General features: G+C 38.0%; 1 protein-coding gene across 1 annotated transcript in view; it reads right to left on the bottom strand.

Annotated features, from left to right (window-relative positions):
• Window positions 1–25,943, bottom strand: part of GPR158 (G protein-coupled receptor 158) — a 179,766-nt gene that overhangs the window by 146,791 nt on the left and 7,032 nt on the right. Inside the window, exon 2 of the mRNA XM_031614314.2 lies at window positions 19,294–19,399. Coding sequence (XP_031470174.1) covers window positions 19,294–19,399 — 106 coding nt within the window. The remainder of the gene's footprint in view (window positions 1–19,293; window positions 19,400–25,943) is intronic.

Here is a 25,943-nt window from a genome sequence, read left to right as displayed (position 1 = left end):
ATGTAAAAGATCTGATTAGTTCAAAAAACTCCATTAGGAAAGCATCCTATGAAAATACTGAAACATCAGAAATCTGCAAGTAGAATTCACTTCAAATCTCCAATTCATTTTGTTTTTCATATCAGTGACAGACAGAAATACACCGCTTGCATATATTTCGTATTTCAAATTCTCCACAGCAACAGAAAAGCTAAGTAAAAATACCAGTGCATACAAAATTTACTAAAAAATACTTCCTATATCACCATGAGTTACATTCAGTTTACCGTTTTGGTAAAGATATCAACCATTTTTTCAAGAGTTTTGTTCCACTTAGAAGTATACCTTTGTTCTTCCTGTAATCTAAGACATACTGGTCATCTGAAAGGCTTTCTAGCCTTTGAATTCAAAAATAACCTTTGAATTCAAGACCAGGAAAAAATATAAAAATCAGCTGTAAAAATCAGCTAAATTCCAGCAAGTGTGCATTAAAGGAAGACTTTTTCGTGATTAAAAAAAAGATTGAGTCATTCAGAATGAAAAACATTTTCATAAAGAATGCAAATTTTATTTGATTGCCACCTAACTACTTTCCAGGGAAGAAGTTAATGAACAGCAAAAGAGATTATTAGATACATGGCATGACAAAGATTAAATTTACATACTGATATCTATGAATCAGTTTATGATGAAAAAACAAACTGAAGCTAGAAGACTATGGAATACGAGATAAAATATGGAATAAGAGATGTATTTCCACAAGAAAAATTATCATGGGGCCATACAGATTATTTACCATTTGAAAAATAAAAACAAGAAGGGAGCTCCTTCTCTAAGTCATGGTCTTGTGGTCTACCAATTTGTGCAGGAGTTAATAGATACCTCTATAACTGTGCTGCACAAGAGCCTCATCTTCTGATTTCTCTGCTTGGGAAACTACTGCACAGAATTGTTTCATAAAAGCAACAGCAAATTAGGGGGTACTCTCTTCAAGCAATAAGTTAAAATGGAAGGACTCTTGTTGAGTCCTTAATATCTGCTACTGCTATGATTTTTCATTCTACAGTTAGTCATAGAGCTGTCGCCTTTAATTTTTGTTCTTGGTTGGTTTGTTTTTTTTTCCACCTTGAAATACTTAGTCTTGGCATTCTGCAAAGAAATAGCACTGTGAAAAAGACTAACTGTAGTCTGTTACAATGCTAATACAGTGGACATCATCATGGAGACTTTCCTAAAAGCAAGAGAAAAAACAATCTGAAATAAAAGTAACAGCAGGCTGAAAGAATATGGCTGTTCCTTGTGCCAAGAGGGATGACAATTCCTTACATTTTTTAAGCTAAATATTCATTTAAGCTAAAACCATGACTTTGCTTTTAATATTTATTGTAGGTTGATTATTTTGGATTAAGTTAACACCTGTAATAATTTTCTTAAGAAACAAAAATTATTTAGCATCACTATTCATTAAAAAAAGATTTTAAATGCCAAGAAAATATCCTCAAAACTATGCAACTTTGTTTAATCTATTGAAGCCATAATGAAGGAATGTGTCCTTATTCATTGGGAAGCCAATTGATCATAATCAGAACAAGCTGTGAATGCAGAGAGGGTGATGGCTCTTATGTGTGCTAACCACACAGTAAACATTCCTCCTTCTGTTTTGAGCTGGGATCCTACTGGAACTAGCCAATACCATACCTTGCCAAAAGGACTGTCCACACTGAAATGCTTGTATATTAAAAAAACTAGACACTGAGATAAAGGTGGACGAACAAAAAAATTTGAAAATAGCTTCTAATAATTTCTCACTGAATAAATACGCTTGTTTTAAAACACACCCTGGAGTAACTGAAAAAGAAATACGGATTCCTACATCAAACTGCACTTAACTCTTACATCAAATAGCACTTTTTTCCCCAGCATTGCCTCACTATATCTAGAAATAGAGTGGGGTAACAAGAACCTTTTTTAGAGAACGCAACGGGAATGGTTCTGTTTCATTAAACTTGCATTCATCATGCCTCTAACAATAGAGTTCTGATAAAAATTTGCACATCATTTTCTCTTTAGTAGGAAAAAAAAAGATTTCCCCATTTCTACTTAGCACTCTTACAGACCTACGCAATGATATCATCAACAAGAAAATTCTAGTATTTCTGCCTGGTCTATTAAAACTAATAATCAGTTCTACTGCTGTGGCAATGCTGACAGGTAAAAAAAAAAAAAAAAAAAAAAAAAAATTTAGTTAGGGAAATTACCATTTTCATAAGAGAACAGAGAATGAAGACACTCTTAGTAGATAACAAATGAGATCCATAGGCTTAAACCACCTGTTTGATTTTCCCAAACCTGCTATCCTTTCCCATCATGTAATGAACCCCATATGCATGCTGTTTTCTTTGTCTGGGGTCTCTTACCAAACTCACTGGGCAACATAAGGTCTTGGCATTCCTGTGCACCTTTATCAGTCTTCAGATAGAAGTGACTTGCTTTGTGTTTCCCAAATTGAAGAGTTCTCATGTTCAATTAACTGGACAAATTTAGGATGGCACTTACTTAACCACAGCATTTTTTCCTCTAACTTTAGCAGCACCATACAAAACTTCAAAAAAAGGGGCTCCTTGAGTACCTCAAAGACCAGTAACTTAGTTTCAACTGGGTACATGAATTACATTCTTCTTTCTGAATTCAGTTATTTGTATCTATATGAAATACAAATACTTAGGTTTAACCCACACTAACATGGACCCAATTTTGTCCTGTAAAAAGAACCATGAACATTAATTTTGAGATCACAAGTTGAGTTTGTACAGCTAGAAGTTAAGTAAAAACATCTGTTAAAAATAACAAATACAGAAGTTTGGCAGTAGCTGCAAACATGAAACAGAAAAGAGAAAACCCTGAGTCATGTTTTGAGACTTCTGTGGGAAGTAAACCTTACATGTGACAGTTACTAGAGTAATGCCTTAGGTCAGAAATGCTCAAAAATGCAAGGCTCAGTGATGATCTGACAGTCTGCATTCAGAAGCAGTTCCTTCAGCTCTATACAACAGAGGTAAAATATGCATAAGTAAGAAAAATAATGTAACCCTTTATTAACCTGCCAGTAGTAACATTTAATAATCTTAAGCATTTACATTGCTCCTAGAAGGGTAAAGCATGAAACAAGCAGCAAGATACACTCCCTTCCACACAACATTTCAGTTGGACTCTCTTAAAACACCTAGTTTTCAAGTAAGAATATTTGTCTTCCCACCCAGGCAAACAATTAGGTAAAAGCAAAACCACTTACCAACAGAAAAATAATTCTCAAATATGACATACACTTCTGGAGTTTCCAATTTTAGAACTAGGTCCAGCCTTTTCATTTTGGGAAAACTGGGCACCCTGACCTGGCTTTCCCACAAACAAGCACTGGCAAGAACATTGTTATTGAAAAAGGCAAAGAAAACAACAACAAAAACTACTGAATGCAGGATTAAGCAGTTTTTTTTTTTCTTCTTCATTAAATGGAAGGAAATAGATCATATACAAAATGCATGAGCTGGGAGAGACACAGATGAATAATGCATCCCCTACTCGTTTGCATAATAGTGTTATTTGATCTGCCTTCTCAGGCAGAGCAAAAGTGTGAAGTAATGGTTTTCCCACCTGCTTCCAGAAAGCCTTGAGTGTCTAATGTCCTAGTGAAAGCCAAAGGATTCTATAGAATGTCACTGCAAAGTTTGGGAAGAAAACTCTCTAACTCCAATGTGGTGTTAGAAAGCAGGCAATCTTTTAATTCACGATGTGTACAAGGCAACTTGGTCAGCCAAGCACTCTCTGAGTTCAGGTGCTACATTTATATAGTCAAGACAGATACATTAAATACATTTCTAGAAATTGTATACATATATTAAATCTCTTTCCAAGGACTCATTGATGTATGTTCTGTCCTTTGAGCATGAGCAATTTGGTCCTCTTAAGATCCTGCACTTCATTCTCTTAATTCCACCTTCAACTTCTTCACAGTGACCCTTGGCTGATTTTTAGTCATATTTCCCCAACTTCGCAAGTGTCCATTGCTTGTTATGCCATAATGAGCAACTTTTTATCTTGTTTATATGAAACCCAGGAAAAGTCCTTGCACCTGCTAGATACAAAGCTTCCAGTATGTAATACATAGATAAGAAGCGGGCTGCAGTGGCATCAGTGAAGCAAGGATGTGATTGTACAAAGTAAGACTGCTAGGCCTTCACATTCCAAGCAAAGGTAAACTGGAAGATTTCATGGAACTAGCACATATCGATTCCTTCTGCTAAAGTAATAAACTGGTGGTTAAATTCATATGTATTGATCTATATTGTTAAACCAGTCTATATCACTAACAAACTTCTAGCAGCTGTGGGGACATCTGGAGGAGAGCACTGTAGGTCTTGCCACTTGCATTGGGAAGCTACAGGAGATGCTCAAGGACTCGAGCAGAAGGTGGCAAGCAAATTTCCTTTTCCTCTCTGGTGGTAAGAAAAGAGAATTTGCATGGTACAGTAAAGAACAAAGACACTTCAGATAGGCTACTTTCATGGATTTAGTATCTTTTTACCCATAAGCAATTCTTATTCCCGTCATCTTTTAATATAGTAATTTCTCCCCAAATAAGCATTTTAGAAAGTTCTGAAAGCTTCTAAATATTTTCAAAGCTTCAGTCATTACTTCCTGAATCCAAAGGCTAAGTTGTGCTTCAGCTGGAGCATCTCAGATGGTATCTATGTAACTAGAAAATACCAGAGTTTTCTTTTCCATGAAAAAGAGAAAAGCAATAGTCACAACACAACACTTCTGTACCTAGAACTATATTGCCTCTTACTGGGTAAAAAACATCTCATAACAAAACAACTTTGGCATTATTTCTTTCTGAATAATCTATAACTAATATTAAAACCAGGGATTTTTCTGTAAAAGGAAATCTTATATAAATATAAATTTAGTGTCTAAAATATTAGTTAGTTCTAACTGATGTTACAACTCTTCCTAGATAGCATTCCACTGACTAAAAATGGTTCACTTACCCTGAATAAAATCAGTTCAATTAGTAGTCTTCAATTTCTCTGTGTTTACTTATTTGGTATTTAATAAAATGTCTTTTTCCACCATCTGATTTATTTAGTTAATATCCTCACCATGTTCTCTCAAATAATTACATCCTCAAGTAATAAGCTTCTGTTATTTATCTTTCATTATACTTATAAAAAAAATAAGGTAAGAGCCCCACTGATCTCTTTCCTTCATTACTTCTCATGCCTGAGAGCATTTTTTTTTTTTAAATCAATCTAATATTGTTGTAATTTTGAAATTCTAAGAGGAAAAAAATAACCAAACTAGGATCTTATTATTTTGGCCTAAAAGACATATTTTTTTAATTTATTTGTTTTATGAAGCAACAGCGTGGTCAATAGCTCACGGCTCTTCTGTATGAATTCACTTAGGTTACTGAAAAATAGGGCATAAATACTTCTTTCATGTCAGACATATGTATATGGAGACAAACACAACCCATTTTTAAAACTGCTGCCCTCACACAACTAACTTAACAGTATGACTTTCATAGACAGAGGTTGACAAAGTAGCTCAACAATTGTTATTTTTAAGTATTTTCATTATAAGCCATAAAGAGTTCATTTTCAAGCTTCCTACCAGCACCCATGACTGCCTAACTAACAAGGGGAAACAGGTAATTCAAAATTGCTCAACCAGATTTAATCCCATCCCATCACTGTTAATTACTAATCACTACCCTAACAATTTGTTTCGTTACTGATAATCTGATTCATTACAAAACATTTAAAAAAAATCACTGGGATACCATGTGCTTTTCCCAGCACGGCATGTTTTCACCATCATCCTATCCCTTTCCCTTGATTTGAGTACTTGACTGCAAAGTCTTCAAGCATCACTTACCTTGAGGACATGGTAAAAACATGTCTGCATTCTATCTGCTATGTAGGATCAACCCATCACACATTTTTCCAAGTACTTTTTTGTTTTTGTTTTTTGTAAGTTGCCTTCTAAAGAGCTAAAGCAACTTTGGCATATATGGTATCAAACTGCAGAACATATCCACATTGCCATCTCTTCTGAAGAAGCTACTTCAGGGGTCATTACTGTGTGGATCAGATTGTGGGCTGACTCAAAATTTTAGACTATTAGATCTGAAATATCAGTTAACAACATTTTGACAGAAACAAGGAAAAACACTACAATGCTTTGTGAGAAGAAGCAATAAAAACAATCCTATTTTAAGAGAGCATTGAAAAATATTCACTTGGGACTCTGTGTTGGAAATAGCTTCAAATGTTTTGACAAAGCACCATCCCTCCAGCATGTAATCTTTGCATTTTGGTAACAGATTCTTGCATTCAGTCTCCTAAGATTTACGTCAGTGTTGGTTTAGGGTAGAACTTACTTCATACAACTAGAGGGAAAAGGAAATAAAAACAGCTGATCTGAACCTGGACTTCTCTCTTACCCTTACTTTTTCCTCCTGCCATGTTTTTGGTCAAATCTGCAGACTGTAAGTTGCTTGTTTCAGCCTTTTTTTTCTAAAAACCCATTGTCACCTGCATAAAGATTGTCTAAGGATGTTATTATCAAGGCTCCATGCTTCTGGCGTCTATTCTAAAAGAGTCAACTTGCTTCACGTCTGTAGCTTTTCCTCTGAAAAAGCTAAACAGTCTCAGGCAAGCGTCCAAAATCTCATTGTTGTTTTCCTTCTCACAGACTATTTTCAGGGAGAGAGAAACGTGACCCACACAGTGCTTTTCCCTACCATGCTTGCAGACTTCCGCAGGGCTACAAATTGTTCACTAATCTCTCCCCACAAGATGGGATGTAGCAAATGCACACAAGATTGATTCTGGAATCAAGCTGTAGCAGATTATTTCAGAAGGCATAAGGAAAACTAAATTGTCCAGAGACCCCACTGGAAATCTTCTACTGATTTTCACTACAGAGTCCAGCTCAATAGGAATTAGGCTGTTAATTGTCCGCTGAGGTGACAAGTCTGATAAATATGCATGAAGAAAAAAAAAGAAGTGTACTCTACCTCTATTTTTGTTCTGCTGTGTTAAGAACAGTCTTCACAGATGCGAGCAGAACTGATTCAAAATAGACACAATCTGCTACTGTGGCAAGCCAGGTGCTGCTATTTCTGCATACATATCACACAGGAGATTCACATCACCCATAAAAAGTTGTTTTTCATGCGCATCAGTCAAGCTGTTATTGCTAAAAACTTCACAAACGTAACTAACTGAAACTGAAGCAGAAAGTTTGCTACTAGCAGAGTTAGTCTAGAAAATTGCACTGCATTGTTGTATAATTGTCTAGGTTTGAAAGACTCAGCTAATTTAGTTTACAAAAGACATCAAAGAGGAGGAGACAATTTACAGTACTTCAAAAACTCCAGCAATTGAAATAGTAACAGGATCAAAGGTACAGACAATTAAATGATTCAGCACTTCTGTGACTTTATAGGATGTATTTTCAAACCAAAGGGGAGCATTAGATAATACAGTCTGGCCAACTATGCAGCACAGACCACCACACCTCAAATGAAACACCTCTGTTGTGAGCCCAGGAGTACTGGAAGGACTAGCACAGAGCTTCCAGAAAGGTTCTGCCTCTGTAAGCCAGAGAGCAGGCAGATGGGACTGCATTTGGATTTCGTTTTCCTGCTCAGCAGTGCAATTATCAGCACTCCACAATGCCTCTACATTCATGGCACTCATGGCCATAAGGATAAAATAATGTGTAGCTGCCTCTTGGGCCTTGCTGTCCCAACACTGAAACATTTGCACAACTGCCCCATTTATTTACTAGAGTTGCTAAAAAGCAAGAGAACAAGATTAATAGGAAAGGGCCCTGAAAGAGATCAGAAGTATAGCTAGAGGAAAAAGCTGAGAGAAACTCTCAAGTATTTCCTCCACATAGAGGAATAAAGCAAAGCCTGAGGTGGCAAGAAGCTACTCACAGATAGCTTTATCTGACTGTACTGGTGTGCTTCCCAAGTGCAAGAATACAACCTAGAACACCAGGCTAAACAGTGACTCCCATTTAAATTAAGACTGCAGACTTGAGTACAAATTCATACAATCATTTGGAGTTTTTGGTTTTTTTTCCAAAAGGGGAAGTTGGTGTGCGATTTACAAGCAGGGGTAAATAGGTAAAAAAAGGTAGAGGGTCTGACTGAAGCAATGTTATAATTAGGTCAAGAGGCAAAAATAATCAGTAACATTCAAGATGACCATACAGCTCCATGGTCGTACTGTACCATGTACTGGGCAATCATGATTTCACCTCCAATCGAATTTCTAATGAAAAAAATACTTAAAATTTCACTACAGTGGTGGCTATCAATGCAAAGCCTCTTTTAAGAAGATACAATTTCAAAAGTAAGAGGAAACACTACCAGTAAGTGATGATTTTATCCCAGAAAATAGAAGATTCGTCCTTCCCAACAGAGGAAGCCAGAAAGACTTATTTTGAACTGCACAGAGGTTCCAGAAGAAAGACTTAATATCTGCCAGAAACTGATCCGACCTCAACTATTTGGATTACATCCACAGAGCTATACTTACCAAGGGAACATATCTTGCACTGATGGTTAAATGAAACACAATCAATAGTATCTGAAAAGGTGATAAAGGGAGATTAACCCACTGAATGGTGAGTTGAGTAGCTGTCATTGCAAGAGAGAAAAGTATTTCCTATTTGCTTCCATTCTCCCTCCAAGATCTAAAATGCCTCACCAAAGAATGCTCCCCCCCCAAAAAAAACAACAAAAAAACACCCTGAGCCCTGCCACAGAACAAGGCACAGTGCTCTGAGGTTCAGTGTAACAGGTCAGTTGCTTTGCCCATCCTCACAAAAATCACAGATTTTCATCTCTGTTCTTCAGTATTAAACAAGGATTAAAATCCTATTAATGACAATTTGTCTTTATGTTGCAAACTGAAATAATCACTTCAAACAAATCTATTATTACAAAATCATAGTTATTAATTCAGAGGCTCCACGGCTCTATAAACATGCATATACAACCCCAGAATTATTTGAGACTTAAAGCAGAAATAATAGGAAAAAATCCCAAAGACTGTTCTTGTAAAAGATTCTGACTTTTAAGGGAACTAAAAGGAATGGAATAAAAGCATCTGAGAACATCTACCCTTAGATTTGCAACAGTCGAGGGAGTTTGTATCACTGAAAAAAGTTAAGTGTTGTGTCTTGTTAGTCTTGCTACGGTATCTATTCAGCTGTGGTTTAGATTTATTCTTTTCATGTTCTCTTACTCCATCACTTTCCTCACTAGGAAGCTGAGGCTTGTAGTTCTAGATTAAGGGGAACTCTAGATTAAGGGGAACCATCTGTGGCCACATCATCACACTGACATGCATAGTGCTTCACATAAACCCTAACTTCTCTTTATTTCATTCATCTATGGAACTCATTTATTGTGCTATGTTTTATATTCACATACACTTATATGGAATTAAGTCAGGAGCTATGGAAAATTCAGTGAAGAGTTGATTTCAAAGTGAGCGCATGAACTATTCCAGGTGTCCCAACAGTCTCACCATCCCACAGCATGATGACAAAAAAAAAAAAGAAAAATAGGGGGGCATGCTCTAAAACATGGTGCAACACAACAGAAAGATGCAAAACAGGGCTTCTTATAATCATGTAGCCAACAAAAAATATTTTGAAGTTACACTGTGACAGAAGTGACTTAACCATATCATTTTTATTGAGCAATAATAGAAAGCTAGAATAATCCACTAATGCAGTATTGCAGGTTCCTCAATCACCTTCGGAAAGAGAAACACCTCCAGAATGGGCACTAAACCTGTAAAAATCATTCCTCTTTAAGTGGAAAAGTAATATTTCATTAACATTACTTCCCATAATTACAGACTCCAGCAATACAGTAGCCCCTTAGAAAGCAATCATCATTATGGAATCCTATCCTATAGGAAACCCAAACTTCAGAACTGAAGTTTATTCTAGTAAAAGAAAACACATCAGTCTTGGAGTTCTTAATCATATATACTCAAAGATTCATATTGAGACAGTTGAAGCATTTTATTCAGCTGTTCATTTCAAGCAAGTGTCCTTTCAGCTATCCAGAGAAGAATTCAGTGTAGTTGAACTGCCAAGAAATGCCTTCTTCAGACACTATAACATGGTACTCACTTTGAAAATCTCTGGAACAACATGAATTCATGAGTTTAAGCTCTACAGGCAATTCATGTAATAGCACGCACAATAGGGTCCTGGCCCACAGCTGCCACCCTTACATTACTGGTGTAATACCAACTTAAACAGTTACTACAGTTCATTTCAGCCAGAAACGCACAATTTCTCAATGTACAGTATTAACCAAGCTGTGCTGAAGTTTGTTTTTCTAAAATTCCATAGAGTTTAGTATGAGCTATACAGTTCAGATTTTGGACAATATGATGAACATTGGGGTAAGTTAATTTATCACACATTTAAAACCAGTTTGTGCTACGTTTTGTACATTTATAAATACAAACATGTAAGCTCCCACAGGAACTTGTCATAAGACAAGTTCCGGAGCATCTCTTGACTTTTTCATTAGCATAGACAAGCTGTTTTGTCTATGCTGAAAAACATAACTATACACAACAGGATTAGAGAAGTGGCCTCAAGTTGCACGAGGAGATTCAGGTTGGATGTTAGAAAACACTTCTCCAAGAGAATGGTCAGGCACTGGAACGGGCTGGCAGGGAGGTGGTGGCGTCACTGTCACTAGATGCTCACTAGATGCGTTCAAGGAACATTTAGATGTTGTACTGAGGGATGTGGTTTAGTGGGAAATATTGGTGATAGGTGGATGGCTGGACCAGATGATCTTACAGGATTTTTCCAACCTCGGTGATTCTGTGATTAGATAGATATGATCAGTGACAGAACTGGCCAGACAGTTTTAAAAGCTTTTAAACTTTTCAAGAGGAAAAAAAGGGTGATATATCAAGGTGGGGTTTTGACTGGTTGATGGATTCCTAGGCTTACAAAACATGTCATCACCAAGATGTTTCCATCAGAATACAGCAAGATCTTCTCAAAATGCAGAACTCTTTGTGTTTCAGCTTGTAGCCAGTGCCTCTTGCCCCGTCATTGAATACTACTGCAAAGAGCCTGGCTCCATCCACCTTTCCAACAACAGATACTTGTACACATGGATGAGACCACCTCTGAATTTTACACAAACACTCCAAGCCCTTAAGCATCTCTAAGGCCCTTCACTGGACTCTCTCCAGTACCTCCAGGACTCTTACACCAGGAAGGGCAGAGCCAGACCCAGCATTCCAGATGAGGTCTCAGTGTTGAAAGGAAGGGCCAACCCCCTCCACCTGCTGGCACCACTATTCCTGTGAACAGCTGTTGACTATCTGCCACAAGTGCATATTGCTAGCTCATGGCCATCTTGGTGGCCACCAGAAGCTCTGAGACCAATCTAGTTAGCTTTATTTTCCAGTGTAAGAGTAAGACCATAACTGTTTTATAGATGAAAGTTACAGAACTTCATCCAAATCAGAACACTCTATACCACTCCTCAAATATTACTTTCCTCACCAACTGCATCTGGAGATGAAAAAAATTAAGAGTGAGCAGATGGCACTGATGGGGAACAAAGGCAGCTACTATACACTGACAGAATAGCACCCCTTCAGCAAACTGTACTGTCTATTTCATGTTAATAAATAGAATTTGATCTCCCTGTGTATAACAGCTGTGGTAAATCTAGAGACAAAGTTTCACAGCAGAGGAATTCTAACAGGGCAATATTAAAAATAAGAGATTGGCTCACTTGTCTCTACAGTAATATCTACTTTTCCTCACCATCTCTTCTAAGGAAGAATCAAAGACAGTAAATATTTTATCTTCAGCATTTTATATCTTGAAATGTTGAGAAGTTTTTTTTCCCCACTACTTACTGTAGGAAGAAAAATAAAACTCTTTCAAAGAATGAGCAGTAATAAGTTGAAGCTATTATAGTAATAGATTATAAACCTAGTGAAAACAAAAAAGAAATTTTTAAAAATATAGATTAAAAATCAAATACTCTGCATTGCTCTGTTATGATCAGTGCTTAGCATACTCATGATCCGAAACAAGACAGGATGGAAAAACAATGAAAAGGAAGAAAAAGAAAAAGCAATATTAAGTAGGTTAGTAAAGACTGCAAAGTTTCTAGGAGAAAAACCCCTGCTCGGTGAATGGATCACCTGATAGCTATCAATTTGCAGCACTGGAAAATGCAGACAAGGACAAATCTCATGGACAAAAGCATAGGCAAAAGAAAACAGTTCTTTATTCGCAGGAAGAGGGGAAAAAATTACCTTGTACCAGAAGTCACCAAACAAAAGTGATGGTATTTCAATATCCAGAGCTATAAAACTGTGTTCCAAAAATAAAACAAAATGAGCTTCCATTAAATTGCTATGGCTCACTACATTGCTTTGAATATGAAGATCCAGCAGCTATTCTCTTTAGTTTTTCATCTTGGGATCTCTAATATGTTTTCAATCTAATTTTAATTTGTTATAGGAAAAAAAAAGGAATGAACTTTCTCCTCAAGACTAAATTAAACTTGTCTCTTGTGCAGGTAACTTGCAGTATAAAAAAAGCAGGAGAAACAGTACATTTAATAAAAGCTTTAAGATAAGGCAGACAATCTTTTTCCATTGGTTTAATCAGAGCATTACATATTCTCTCTAGACTATTTTTTCCTTCCAACAGAAATAACTCACTGTAGAATACTTGCATAAGCTGAACTTCTGCATTTTTCACAACTGAAATGCCTTCTACAGTATATGGACTAAGAAAATAGATGAGTACACAAGTAATGAACAGAGCTTGCATGGTTCACACATAGTTGGCATCCTTTGCAACAAGAAGTGCAGCAGTAGTGCCTTTGAATAAAGAAGCTGTGTCATTTACTCTTTGTTGGCCAGAGCAGTACAAGAACAACATGACTCTCATTCAGCTCACTCATTCAGAACATTTTTGAAGAAACCAAACTGGAGAGAGTAGTTTGCACACCTAGAAATCACATGTCAGTTTGAGTCAGAATGCCCATCAGTTAAAGAACATTCTGCCCCATGTCCAAGCTATAAAATAATGGATAATTTCACAGGATATGAGAGTACTTGCATGTCTGCCAAGACGGGCATATCAAACTTCACACAGGAAGGACCAGATGCCTTGATTCCAAAGCATCACATTTAATTGTTTTATTTATTACTCAGATATTTTTCAGATATTGCAGAGTTCCAAACGTACTGGTAACAAATGAAATCCCTGAATGAAGTTCTGCTTTGTTTATGCCTAGATTTGACAAAGCTGCTATCAATTTTGCACCTGGGAAAGGTAATTCACAGCCACCTTTCCAAAGGAGAACAGCCCAGCCAGTCCCCAAGCTCCTTTCTGTAAGGTTTATTGTGGCTATGGATAGACTTGAACTTGCTGTGACAAGAAACTGAAGGTCAGTTTCTCAGTCTGTCTCCAAGAAAGAGACATTTTCTGCACTCACTTTCCCTCTGCAAGTTGCCCTTTGCTCCTGTCAGGCATGTTTTGTGGATACTCCCTCAGCTAACTACATGTCTGGGCTTTTATCTCTTTCCCTCCCAAAAAGGGAAACTTTTCCCTCACCTTACTTCTGCTGTTACAGAGCCTTTTCCCCACTGAAGTGTGTTCTGAAGAGCACATCTGTAAAACCAGAGCTAATATCTGTTATTTTTGGGTTATGAGAGCACTCCTACATCAGCCCCTTGAACCATCTAATCTCACAGAACTGCACTTTCCCACATGGTTTGGTGTTTTGATTGTTTGTTTTTTTTTTTGATGGTGACGATTCCCCACAGCCCCAAAGTTCAATCATTTCACTTTAAGGACAAAAAAATTAACAGTGAAAACAACAGAAACAAAGGCTAAAGTATCCTAAATGCTAGCTACTGCTACTTCCCCAGAATAAAGCTTTAATCTTTTTTTTCCATAGTTTTGTTTTTGTCACTTAAATACCATATTCACATGAAATGGGACAAACACGTGTTGTCAAGACCTCTATGAGAGCATGTCAAGGTTCTGCAAATCAAGCGAAGTCAACTTCTTTTCACTCCTAAGAACAACACATCTGCAAAGATTGGTTGGATCACCAGTTCAGCTCGTCAGCATTGCCCAATATTATAATGTCACACCCAGCAGAGAAAGATCTGAAAGACATTGGAATATATCTGAAAAAAAACTACCAGCAATTGATGCCATCTGTGATCACTTTCACCTGCAAAAGGAAACATATCCATGCTATTTTTCTTCATCAGACAGCATCACTCAGTCATCTATGGTTTTTCCACTTTCTAACTCTGGGGAAAAGAAAAGCAGTAACAAATAGAACCAACGTGGAAGAATTTAAATGCTCAAGCTAGCACTAAGTGAAAGCAAATGTTACAAAAGCTTTCTTTAGAAGAAAATGCTGAAAATTGAGATTGACTCCTGTAAACAGAATCATTTAAGGGATTTTTTTTTTCCTGAAAAGGCTACAATAGCCGTAGCTAAGCAACCTGTCTGCTCTTTATACTGGAAGTTGGTTTTCATAACACCTTGTTTATCACTGAAAGCTCTGACAAATGCCTACCTTATTTAGCATATTTTTAGCTGGAAGAATACCAGATTAGGTCTGCTACACTGTTGTGAATGGATCTTTCCCATGAACACACCTAATGCAAAGTTATTTTTAAAATAGCATCTTAAATGCTTGTGTATGGCCTGTTCTTCAAATACAGAGTTGTGTGCACAACCATCAGTCGGACAGAACCTTCCTGCTTTTGGATCTAGAATTGCTCAGTTTTTTTGTGTGTTTTTTTCCCTCCTTTGTTTGCATGCTAAATAGAACTGTTCACCTTCCTATCTTATATTTTTCTCTTTCAGCCTAAGATTTGATTTAGTAATTATATTCTATCACTAAAGATCCTGTTTTCTTTCAAGGGGAAATGTAAATCAGGGCAGAGAACATAAGGGTATATCTCTTGCCATAACTTGAATACAATCTGTTGTTGCAAGGATGATTACTTACATACTAAAAGTTAACTGTATTTTGTAAATTCTGCTCATTGTAAGAATGTATTACCAACACACAGCATTATTTTCAAGCTCTTCTCATTCTGACTGCATTTTTTTTCCCCAGTAGATAGGACAAAAGACATGCAAATATTAAGAAAAACAGTGACATTTAACATGACCCATCAGGCTACAACTGGATGCTAACCACCCATCACACAACATAGGTGCATGAAATAGCCTTTATCCGTTTGATAAGGGCACCAGAAAGCATCTGTTTGGAAAAACATAGAAAGCACTGCTGTTTTTCCTCTCCCAACTCCTTAACCTTCCCCATCTTTCTCAGTTGGTTGAGTGTAATACTATGTTCACTGCAATAAGGTGCAGTGGGCCCCAATATTTACACTACCTAAAGAGGAAGAAATGAACCATACTTCTCATATGTTTCCTTTCTCAGTCCTTGTGCATTTGCATAGAATAAATACTCAGAAAAGGCCCATGCATCTTCCTACAAACAGATATACACAGACAGCAACGCAGCCTTTTTATTTACTCTGCCTCTCTCATTTCCTCTAGATATTTTTGCATGCTGTCATTTGTGGAATACTGTTGAAACCCAAAGGGATGTCAGCTGAGCCTGCCTCACAGTGCAAGCTGTTGGCAATCTCATTAAAGATAGTGAACAGTGTGGAAGCCGCTGCAGTTTTCAGACTGATGCTGCTGGCTGGGAGTGTTCAGCCCAGCTCAATGCACTATGCTGATTCCTTCAGACATTTCCCTGCCTTGATTTTATTGTCAGTGTCTGAACAAGGACTCTAAAGTCATTACTTTAAAGCGCCAGTAGTTGCTGCCAGCATTTATGGGGAAATAACCTAATATATTAAAAGAAAAAATTTAAAATGTTTCAAACACTAAAACTGCATTCTTTCTCACCCCTACAGCCAGCCTTGCCTGTACAGTGAAATCACTTTGTATTTGTTATCAGTTATCTTTTTTCCCCCCCTCTTGTTAGTTTCAAAATACCCTGCAACATTTTGTACTCTGCCCAACACATTTCACTTATTTCCAGTCTTATAAGTAATACCAAACTCATCCACTGCAGCCCCACAGAGCCCAAATTACCTGTGTATTTTGTCACGTATGTTTCTCTGTATGTTTATAGTTTTAGACAGGGAAGAGCAGATTTGTATCTCTGAAAAACTGAGACCTTTCCTTGTATCTCTGAAAAAACTTTCTGCCTTAGATTTAATGACACTGTCATTAAATAGAATAGGTACCCTAACAGTGCAGTAAACACTTCCAGCAACAAATGGCAATTTCACTAAGGCAAAGGCTTACCAAAGAGTCTGTGGAAAGATAATGCAGCTCTGAATGCTTAAGTCATTCAACAAAACTGAAAAGCAGCAGCAAGGTCTAGCAACTTAGATCGCTGTTCCCTTCCTTACTCTGCTCAAATCTGACCTTGTAAGTGGGGACAAATCCTTCTGACACCAGCAGGTATTTCTGTATTTTCCTCAAAAGAGAAAATAAAAGATGGGGGAATGACATTTTGTTAATATGTAAATCAAGCTAGGTGGAAAGCATTACTACACAATTACATGATATACCCTTATTCCACAGTGTAGATTTGTAAGTAAGAAGCCCCCTCCTGAAGTGGTGATCACAGAGATAAAGAAGAAAGATTCTTCTTAGGCTGTTCCTAGCAACTCCCTATTTCCAGGGTCACTGAGGTCTTCTCTTCAGACACAATAAGGAGAAGCACTCCCAGCTGGCAAGCTACATTTTGGGGGATGTTGGTATTATCTTCTGTACATCATGAGACCCTTGCTGATTTAGCACTAATAAAAGTCAAGAACAGGTAAGAGGTTCCTGTTCTACAGATAAGTTGAAAAGCCATTTATGCAGTAGCACTTTTCTCCATCCATGTCATTAACATCTTGAGCCGTGACCATTAGCTCATCCCACTTATACAGCATCACTCATTAAAGAATTCCTGCTCTCAAGAGCAACACCACATATCTCTACTTTGGTAGATAGACAATGGGATTCAAGACTGAATCTGCATTTAAGTATCTACATCTAGGAGCTGTTAGATGTCTAAGCTGTGTTACTATAACAAGATCTAGGTAGTAAAATTGGTGAAGCCTGTTGGAACAGCTAAAGATACTCATACTTCATGCACAGAAGGAGCAGAAGCAGAACTTTTGCCTGAGAACATATTTTATTTCCTTTTTGCATCACAGGAATTCATTTTTGGACTACAGCACTGCAGTACAGTTACTAAAACAAAACATGCATCTTTCCAGTATGAAAAACAAAACATCCCTTGTAACATCAACCCAAAGACCATGTTGGAAGAACTGACCTGTAATGTACACTTTGCATTTTATGTTTAAAAACTTACTGTTTCACAAGGCAGCTAGGAAACATCCACCATGCTCTCAGCAGGAGAATGAAGCTCAGAATTCTGGATTAAAGCTGATGGGGCCTTCCCTCTCTCAATGGACCATGCCACCCACATCAGTTTCTAATACACAGTAAGCTCAAATCATAGAAGCAACCTGGACTCTAATCTTCCATAATACTGAAGGTCATTTTTAGAACAATTTCCTTTGCACTCAGTTTCCTACATTACACTCCACTTCTCATGTGTAATGAGAGGAAGATGCATTTCCCCTCCTCCAACCAATTATTTCAGAGGGAACAGATTTTGTATTCTTCTCTCAGGATATACACTTAAAGATTTAGATTTTGAAGAGAAATGTAATTTTGAAATTACCTCTAGTATGCTTATATGCAGATTCTGCTTTGCTTAAGAACAAAGAACATTGTTCAGAACCCTTTACAGAACACAGGCTTTGAACCATTTCAAAAGGGCATTAGAACTGGCTGTTGATCCTTGTCCATTATCTCCATTTTCCTTACATGTTCTTTAACCTTAACTGCCACATACATGCACCCCACCCCAAATTTTCTTCTTAGTTGCAGGAAGAAATACAATTTACCATCTCAATCCCCTGCTGAGGTTTCTATCCATAAGACATTAGGAAAAGGAGGAGCACTTGTCAAAATATGTAGGTACATTTGAGAAAGCAGCATATATTAAAAAGCAAGGTTTACCAAGATATCATAGGAAGTTACATTTTCTTCTAGGAAAAAATATGAGATATTGAACAAGTGTTGTGTTCCCTTGAATTTAGAAGGCAAAATTTGACAGAGCAAAAAAAATCCCATTTGAGTTTAGTCTCTAGACTAAGACTTAGTTTGGCTCTTATTGGTTCTTATTTCATATATAGTTTAAGAAAAAAAGAATTCCAGTGAAAGATAAGGATATTTACAATAATTCTGAGTTTTTCATGCTCAAAGTTAACAGATGCATTCCTCAAATAGAACTCTTTTCCTAAATTCAGATTTGGTTTTGATAAATGACCATTTTATGACCAGTTAGGTAAACAACTCCTAGCTTCTGGTAGAAGACTTCCAGCTTTTTAATTAAGCTTCCTGAAAATGCAGAACTACATGAGGTACATGTAACATTTTCAAAAGGTGTAATTTTGCTATCTATGAGATACATGTAATAATCAAATAAAGTCACTGCATTTATTTTGTTTTGAGGTTTCATTGAATACATAGATCATTTAGTCTGGCCAATCATATGATACATTGACAGAGGGAGCCAGACACAGGCTCTGAGGAGAAAAGGGAAGCAGGAAGGAATCGGACATAAACATTTAATTAGCTCTGTAAAAATACTGACATTTCTATTAAAGAACAATTATGATATCCAATTCTGGTATTCGTGTTCCATTTTTCAAAGAGACCAAGCTACTCTGAATGAACACAACCAAGCATCTCAGTTACTTTTACTGTACTCCACAAGGTTGGCCAGACAAAAGTAATACACTTAAAATGAAAATAGGCATTTAATGTAAAATAGTTCAAGTCAGATGAAGAATTTCATAAATCATTTCACTATCCTGTAAGCTGATGTTTCTGTACAATAACTTACCTTGTTTTACTTAGTATCAATATTCCTGAAATGCAAGCATTTTTAAAACTCAGTCACAGCATCTTGCATGAAAAGATCTTTGCAGCTTATAAACCACAAAGTCTTTAAAATCATAGCATTTTTTCTACAAAAACAATTAACAGTGGAAAGACTTAACTGAAGCATAGCTCAGTTCCCTACAAACGTACCTCAGAGTTGTTGAGATGACACCTGTGTGTTCCTGAGAACCACCCCTCACTCGAGCACTGGTCGATATCCACCTTCTGCAGATTTATGTCGACTTTAACAACACCTCTGGAAAAGAGAAAACAGCCTTGAACACAGTGACTACATCAATATGTTAAACTTCTTCACGATGCTATAACCTGCAAAGCAGAACTACATTTTTCTTCTAAATACAGAATTTGATGAAGTGTCTAAAAAGAAAAATGAGGAGTTCCACATTCCCAAAGCCAAGCCTGCAGACAGATTCTTATTTTAGACCTTACTGAGATGCATTACAAAAACTCTAAATCTCACACACACAATAGATGTGAGGTGAAAGGTATGAGTAAGTTATCCACTCCAATAATTTAATGCCCTTCACATTTTACAATGCAGCAAAGAACTAAAATACAGTGGATGACCTACACTTCTGTCTCAGACACCAGCAGCCCCACCAGCCTACCCCAGAAGCACACCAAGCATCAGGGCCAGGCAGTACCCAGCACCAGGCAAGATTGCCATGTCAATGACATCTCCCTTTTGCTCCAGGGAATGCTATTGCCAAAATAATTGTGCAAGAAGTCTTTTCTGTACTCTACCCAGATGTACACCAACTCTCCAGTGACTTCATACACAAGAAACAATAAAGAATTAAATCAGGGCAACTCACATTCTCCTTGCTTAACCACCACCATGGCTGCATATGCTAATGCCACGTTCTCCCCCACAGAAAAGCCTTATTTCCATCCTTCCCAATTCCAGAAAGCTACAAGCATCTGCAGATTACTTTCACTCCAATATATCCCCATTTCTGATGGGACAGACAATGCATACAACTTTGCCCATTTCCCCTTGCCTTGGGGATTGCATGTGGCAATCTCCTCATGTTTGCACATCCCAGAGGAAAACACCATCCAAATGGTCCCACCACCACAGAGCAGGGCCCATACATCTCTGCAGCCCCATCACAATCCTGGAAAAGGCTGCTTTGCTTGTGCCCCTGCAGCCCAGAGACATGCTTCCTACAGCAGTCTGAACTATTTCAGTCACCTCATTCACTTTAAAACATGTTGCTTCCTTTTGTCAAAGCAGTGTATATGTAAGAAACGGAATAACAATGTTGCAGAGCCATATATTTGAGGAGTCACTTCAGAACAAAATCAGAACAAGCATAAAGTAAAACCAGGACAACACTGCTCCCTCATATCTGGCACCAGCATTGCCAAGTGCCCATGACATCTTCAGACATGCTGTACAGTCAATGGAGACACAGAGGATCATTATTTAAATGACCTGATTAAGACTCAGGAAAATACATACCTAAAGGAAGCTAGCACAGACACTCTTCATCCCCCTTCTCTCTGCCTCCTGCTGAGAACTTAAATAATTTCTGAGAGTATCCAGTATCATCAAATGAAAACATTGGTTCTGACAAACTCAGCTTGAGATAGTACATGCCATATTCCTGGAAATTTACAGCTTTGTGCATTTCTTACACTTGTTTTGAACATGAGCCTGGGCCAGGAACTGCTGGAATTAGTCTTCCTCTACAGTCAGCCACTCCACCCATGCTGCAGGTGGCCAATGACCTCAAAGGAAAAGCAGTCACACTGTACACCATAGGGCTCTGTACTATGCTTCCATCAGTGGATTATCAGCTTATTTTAACACAGTGACAGGTATCTGCCCCATAGGGCATAAATGAACAGATGCAATTCATTTCTCAACAGGTCACATGCAGATCCCACTAGGTAGGTTTTTGGCATATTCTTGAATATTGGACCTTCTTGAATATAAATACTAACATATAGGCTGGTTATACTATACTAACATATAGGACCTGCTCCATAAGTTAATGAATTCCTTATGGCTCCACAGAGTGAGCTTGGCTGCAGTCAGAAGGACTGGGGTTAAAGCAGCTCCTTGTCTTCTATGGATTATGGAAAAACACTTTGACAAGTGTTTCAAGCATTCTGACTGCTCTAAAGAAACCAGCTGACAGCTGGTGTGGAAAGGAAAAAAGTGAAGACCTGCAACAGCCTCATCTGAGACTCTCTGAATACCATAGGGAAGTAGATTTGTTTCCTTTACAGGAAACATACTCGCATACATTTTGTTTTTAAGTGATAGAAGAAACTTTTCCTCCACAAACGCATGAGAGGAGATACAAAAATGAAAGTTATGAGTAAACTGATCACTGCTAGAACAGGAGAAGTAATTACAAAGCACTCTCTCCACCCCATCAAGAGTTTGCTACCTGGTAAAACTGGCCTTTTCCACGTCCTCTATCCAAGGGCAGCATCCCTTTGAGCAGCAGACCCACCTTTTCCCTGAAGTCTGTTTTGTTGCTAATGCACTTATAAGAAGAGCAGCCAAGATTTTTTGTCTCTTGCCAGATTCAACTCCAGAGCGGCCAAACCCCATCCTTGTCCTGATCTTAATAGGATTACTGACCATGCTTTCACCACTTGTGCATTTCCATTTTACATTTCAGTTTTGTCCATGCAGGCTAGAAAGTTAACAGTTACCAACATACTTTCACCATCCTTCTTCCAAAGGACAAAGTATTCTAACTTTAACGAATACATCTTTCATTTGAATTTCTGTGCAAAATCTGCTTACAAGAACACTTGCCTTTCCACAAAGCCCATGCTCATGATCTAATGCAAATATTTGTCTTCCTACCTATTCTTCTCATCTTCTGTTCTTGTGGCACAACCTGAACTTCTGATACAGATCTGCAGTTATTTTTGAGTTTTAAGAATTTGTCGTGAAGATCTACAGGAATGAAGGGCAGTTCAGATGTAGGACTATAAAAAAAACTCTCTCATGAAAGTTATTAGGCTTTCCTAACACATCAGTCCTTTCTCACTGTACTTCTGTAATGTTTATGTTTCACCATGACATCACAGTTCTGCTGAGATAGGTATTACAACGACTTGATGCACAATGCTTTCAAAAGCAAAAGGTTTAAAGTGTATGTGTGGCATTTACAGAAGGCATCATGATAGTACAGACATACTGCTTTCATTGGGGATGCTTTGCCATTTTAAAGCATCTCAGACTCATACCCCACCGTTATTACACAGAGTACATCAGTATGTACATGATGATACATTTTTGAAATTCATCTGTGATTAATACAGGAGCTGGCACAATCTGATTAACCACCCACATTTCCAGTTATTTTTTGATTCAGCATTTGGAAAACTGAACATATGGAAGAACACAACCTCCTAGTATGTATACAGAACTACCTTTAAGTGCTACATTTATTGAACTAACTGGAAATAATTGTAGCTCTGCTACTTAATAGAAGTCATCCAGACAAATGTCAACAGTACAGCGGTAGACTCAGCTTGTCAGCCTAACACATTCACTCATGCTGACAATGCTGCTGGCTGAACCCAAGCCACACTGGTAAGTTCATAACAATATTACTGGTAATTGTGGACCATCTGGCAAGTAAGTATATTTGGTTAATCTCCTTATAACTATAAATATTTGTTTCCTGCCATGATTTTACAGCCCTCACACAAAAAAGACAAAGATTACAAGTTCATGTTTGACATTTTAGACAACTACAGATAGAAAGAATTAGCTGAATTGTACGTAACAGATAATATTGAAGGATGATGTCATCAAGGATTTTCTGTCAGATGAGAGGTTTGATTTAAGAGGCTTTTGCTTCTGTCTTAATTTCCAGTACCACTGTTTGTCAGCATTCTGTTTGCCTCAAAATCCATGCCAGAAATTGATTTAAGCTTATTTCTCCAACCTAGCACCTATCTTGATAGTTTCTGTAGTTATAATATTTCATTGTAACATGTTGTAAAATGAGTACCTACAGAGGAAATTTCACCCATGCTGTCACATCACAGATGACCAGAAGGAACATCTTCCTGCTCTCCCAATCCAGCTTAAGCCAGGACTGCACAAAACAGCCTGCCAACATTTAAATGGCGATAAACAGCATCTTTGTCCTCTAGATCTTCAGAAGGTTTTGGCACAGAGGCCATTACAGCTCAGCTAAGCAGGCATTCAAACTGTCTCCTAGACTTGTTCCCTTATTGCTGTATCTGTAAGAATTATAAGCAAACAAGACAATCTGATACCAACTCTGTGACCAAGATCTGTATAACAGTGTAGCCAGTTCTGCTAATACGCTCTATATACAAAGAGCACTATGTCTACTAATTGTAGAAACCTTCTGAAATATAGAAATAAAGGAGAATATATAAAGCAGTTCATTTAATGCCATATACTGGGGAGAAAAATCTCTCCAAGTCAAATGAAGCCTTTCAAAAGCACCAGAAAAGCATATGTAATTTCTCATCAGTCAAATGAGATAACACTAAAACCTTTGTAAGCATGAGCCCTGCATGCCTCAGTAGAATGAAAATCTCTTCACCATTTGTTGCATTAAACTAGGGGGAAAATAAATATATCTATCAACATTGTGGGCTTATGCAGCCAAACAAATGCCACAGGGCTTTCATCAGGCACAATCATCATGTGCTGAAGCAGACGACTCTCATATTTAGATGTCTTTCTAAATTCTTGCTGTCATATCCACTCATCCCCACACGTCATTGTTCAAAAATCTTCCTTAGTATAGAACCAGGAGATGAGAAAAGTGAATTTTCACAAGAGAGTGGTGACACGCTGGAAGAGGTTGCCCAAGGAGGTTGTGGATGCCCCATCCCTAGAGGCCAGGCTGGATGTGGCTCTGGGCAGCCTGGTCTGCTAGTTGGTGACCCTGCACATAACAGGGGGGTTGCAGCTAGATGATCATTGTGGTCCTTTTCAATCCAGCCATTCTATGATTCTCTGCAGATGTCCTAAGCCTGCAAATCCCCACACCTCTAGATGCAGACTGCGATTAGCATAGCAAAAGTTTTCAGGGAGGAAACTTTGTGCACTCATTTTAGAAACTGGTGCACTCATTCTTAGTGTTCAAATAGCTCACATTGCTTGACACTTGAGTCCACTTCAAAATGTCTTCAGCTGTCCATCCAAAAAAATCCTGCTGTCCAATTGACAACAGCTGAGATTTGGCTGCAAGTTTCACTGGTGATCAACAACTTCCTGCTGTTCAAAATTACTTTTGAAAGTTAAGATTCAAGATCATACATCACTGAGGTGCCCCTAAACTCATTACCTTCACAATATGTGACAACCAGATTCAGACTGCTAGGATACACTTATAACTTAATTCTGATCTGGGCACTTACCACTGATTCCTTATTAATAGGACAGACTCACCCAATTCCTTAGCCACAGCACAACTGCTGCTTTTCATCCCACTTTCACCGAAGAATCAGCTTTCGCTAAAAATAAACTGAACTGAAGAGTAAGATATAGCAGTGAGGGCACATGAATTAGGATTCACCTGCAAAGAAAATCCCTGTAGGCCATTTGTAACAGTACTAACAAGGGTTGAATACTTAAAGCTGAATCCTCTGTTTTCAGCAGAATTATACGGGATTTAAAAATCAAGCCTCCAAATTTATGGCATGCAGTGCTGCCTGAGGACTTGGACTTCCCTGCATTTTAGTTGAAGAACTTCCTAGACATTTCAAGGGGTGCTGAGAATTTCACTAGAAGATGAGTTCTGTGACTAAGCACGACCCCATTTAGGAATGAGGAAGTGTCAGTGATGGTAGGATATCACTTACATTGGATTCTTCATATGAAACAGGTCTTGGAACTAAGTTCAGGCTGTTCAGTAAGAAACTGACATTTCTGAAGTATTCCCATTTCTGCCCATAGGGTCAACAAGAGGTAGAGAGAAAAAGCCTCACGGAAAAGTACCACAAATGATATAAGAAAGAGCTTAGAAACAAGAATAGCTTTGAATTCTAAGAATCCTGTACAGGAAGGATGGCCTCAGCCTCTGCACAAGCACTCTTCTGACTCTGCAGATTTAAAGTCAGTACAAGAATTTTAAAACTAAAAACTAAAAAGCCAAAGCCAGTTATCAAAAAAGGAACACTGAGCATAAACTTGAGCAGAAGATGAGATCGAAACCAAGAAGCATTTTAAGATCAGTATGTTAGAAGCATAAAATCTCCAGGTATCTCAGAAAAAGGCAGCTGAAATCTGAGAGGCTAGTGAGCACCAGGATGTAGGAAGAGCTCAGAGTTAAGACAGCATTTGCAGAAAGCATTTTTTATTTTTTTTTAAATCCCTGCACACTTCAGAGCCAACAAAGCTCCTACTTCTTAACCGCTCTGGAGAGCACTGATACAGCAGAAGGCCGGGGATGTTATTCCTGCTTTGTTCAACAGGTTCAGAACAAAGGTAGGTGAAAGCAAACAAGCTTGGCAAGCAATAAAGAAAACAGTGTTGCACACAACTATACCTGACCAACAGTGAGAATCACACAGAATCACAGAATCGTAGGGGTTGGAAGGGACCTCCAGAGATCATCGAGTCCAACCCCCCTGCCAAAGCAGGATCCCTACACCAGGTCGCACAGGTAGGCGTCCAGGCGGGTCTTGAATATCTCCAGAGAAGGAGACTCCACAACCTCCCTGGGCAGCCTGTTCCAGTCCTCTTTGGGTTTCCAAAGTGTCTTTGAAACACACAAGAATCATGGATCTCCAAGCGAGTGTTGGGTAACAAAAACAGA

Source organism: Phasianus colchicus, chromosome 6 (genome assembly GCF_987193195.1).
Source record: "Phasianus colchicus chromosome 6, bPhaCol1.hap1.1, whole genome shotgun sequence".
NCBI lineage: Eukaryota > Metazoa > Chordata > Aves > Galliformes > Phasianidae > Phasianus > Phasianus colchicus.
The sequence above is the reverse complement of the archived record's forward strand: the minus strand, read 5'-3'. Positions and strand labels throughout refer to the sequence as shown.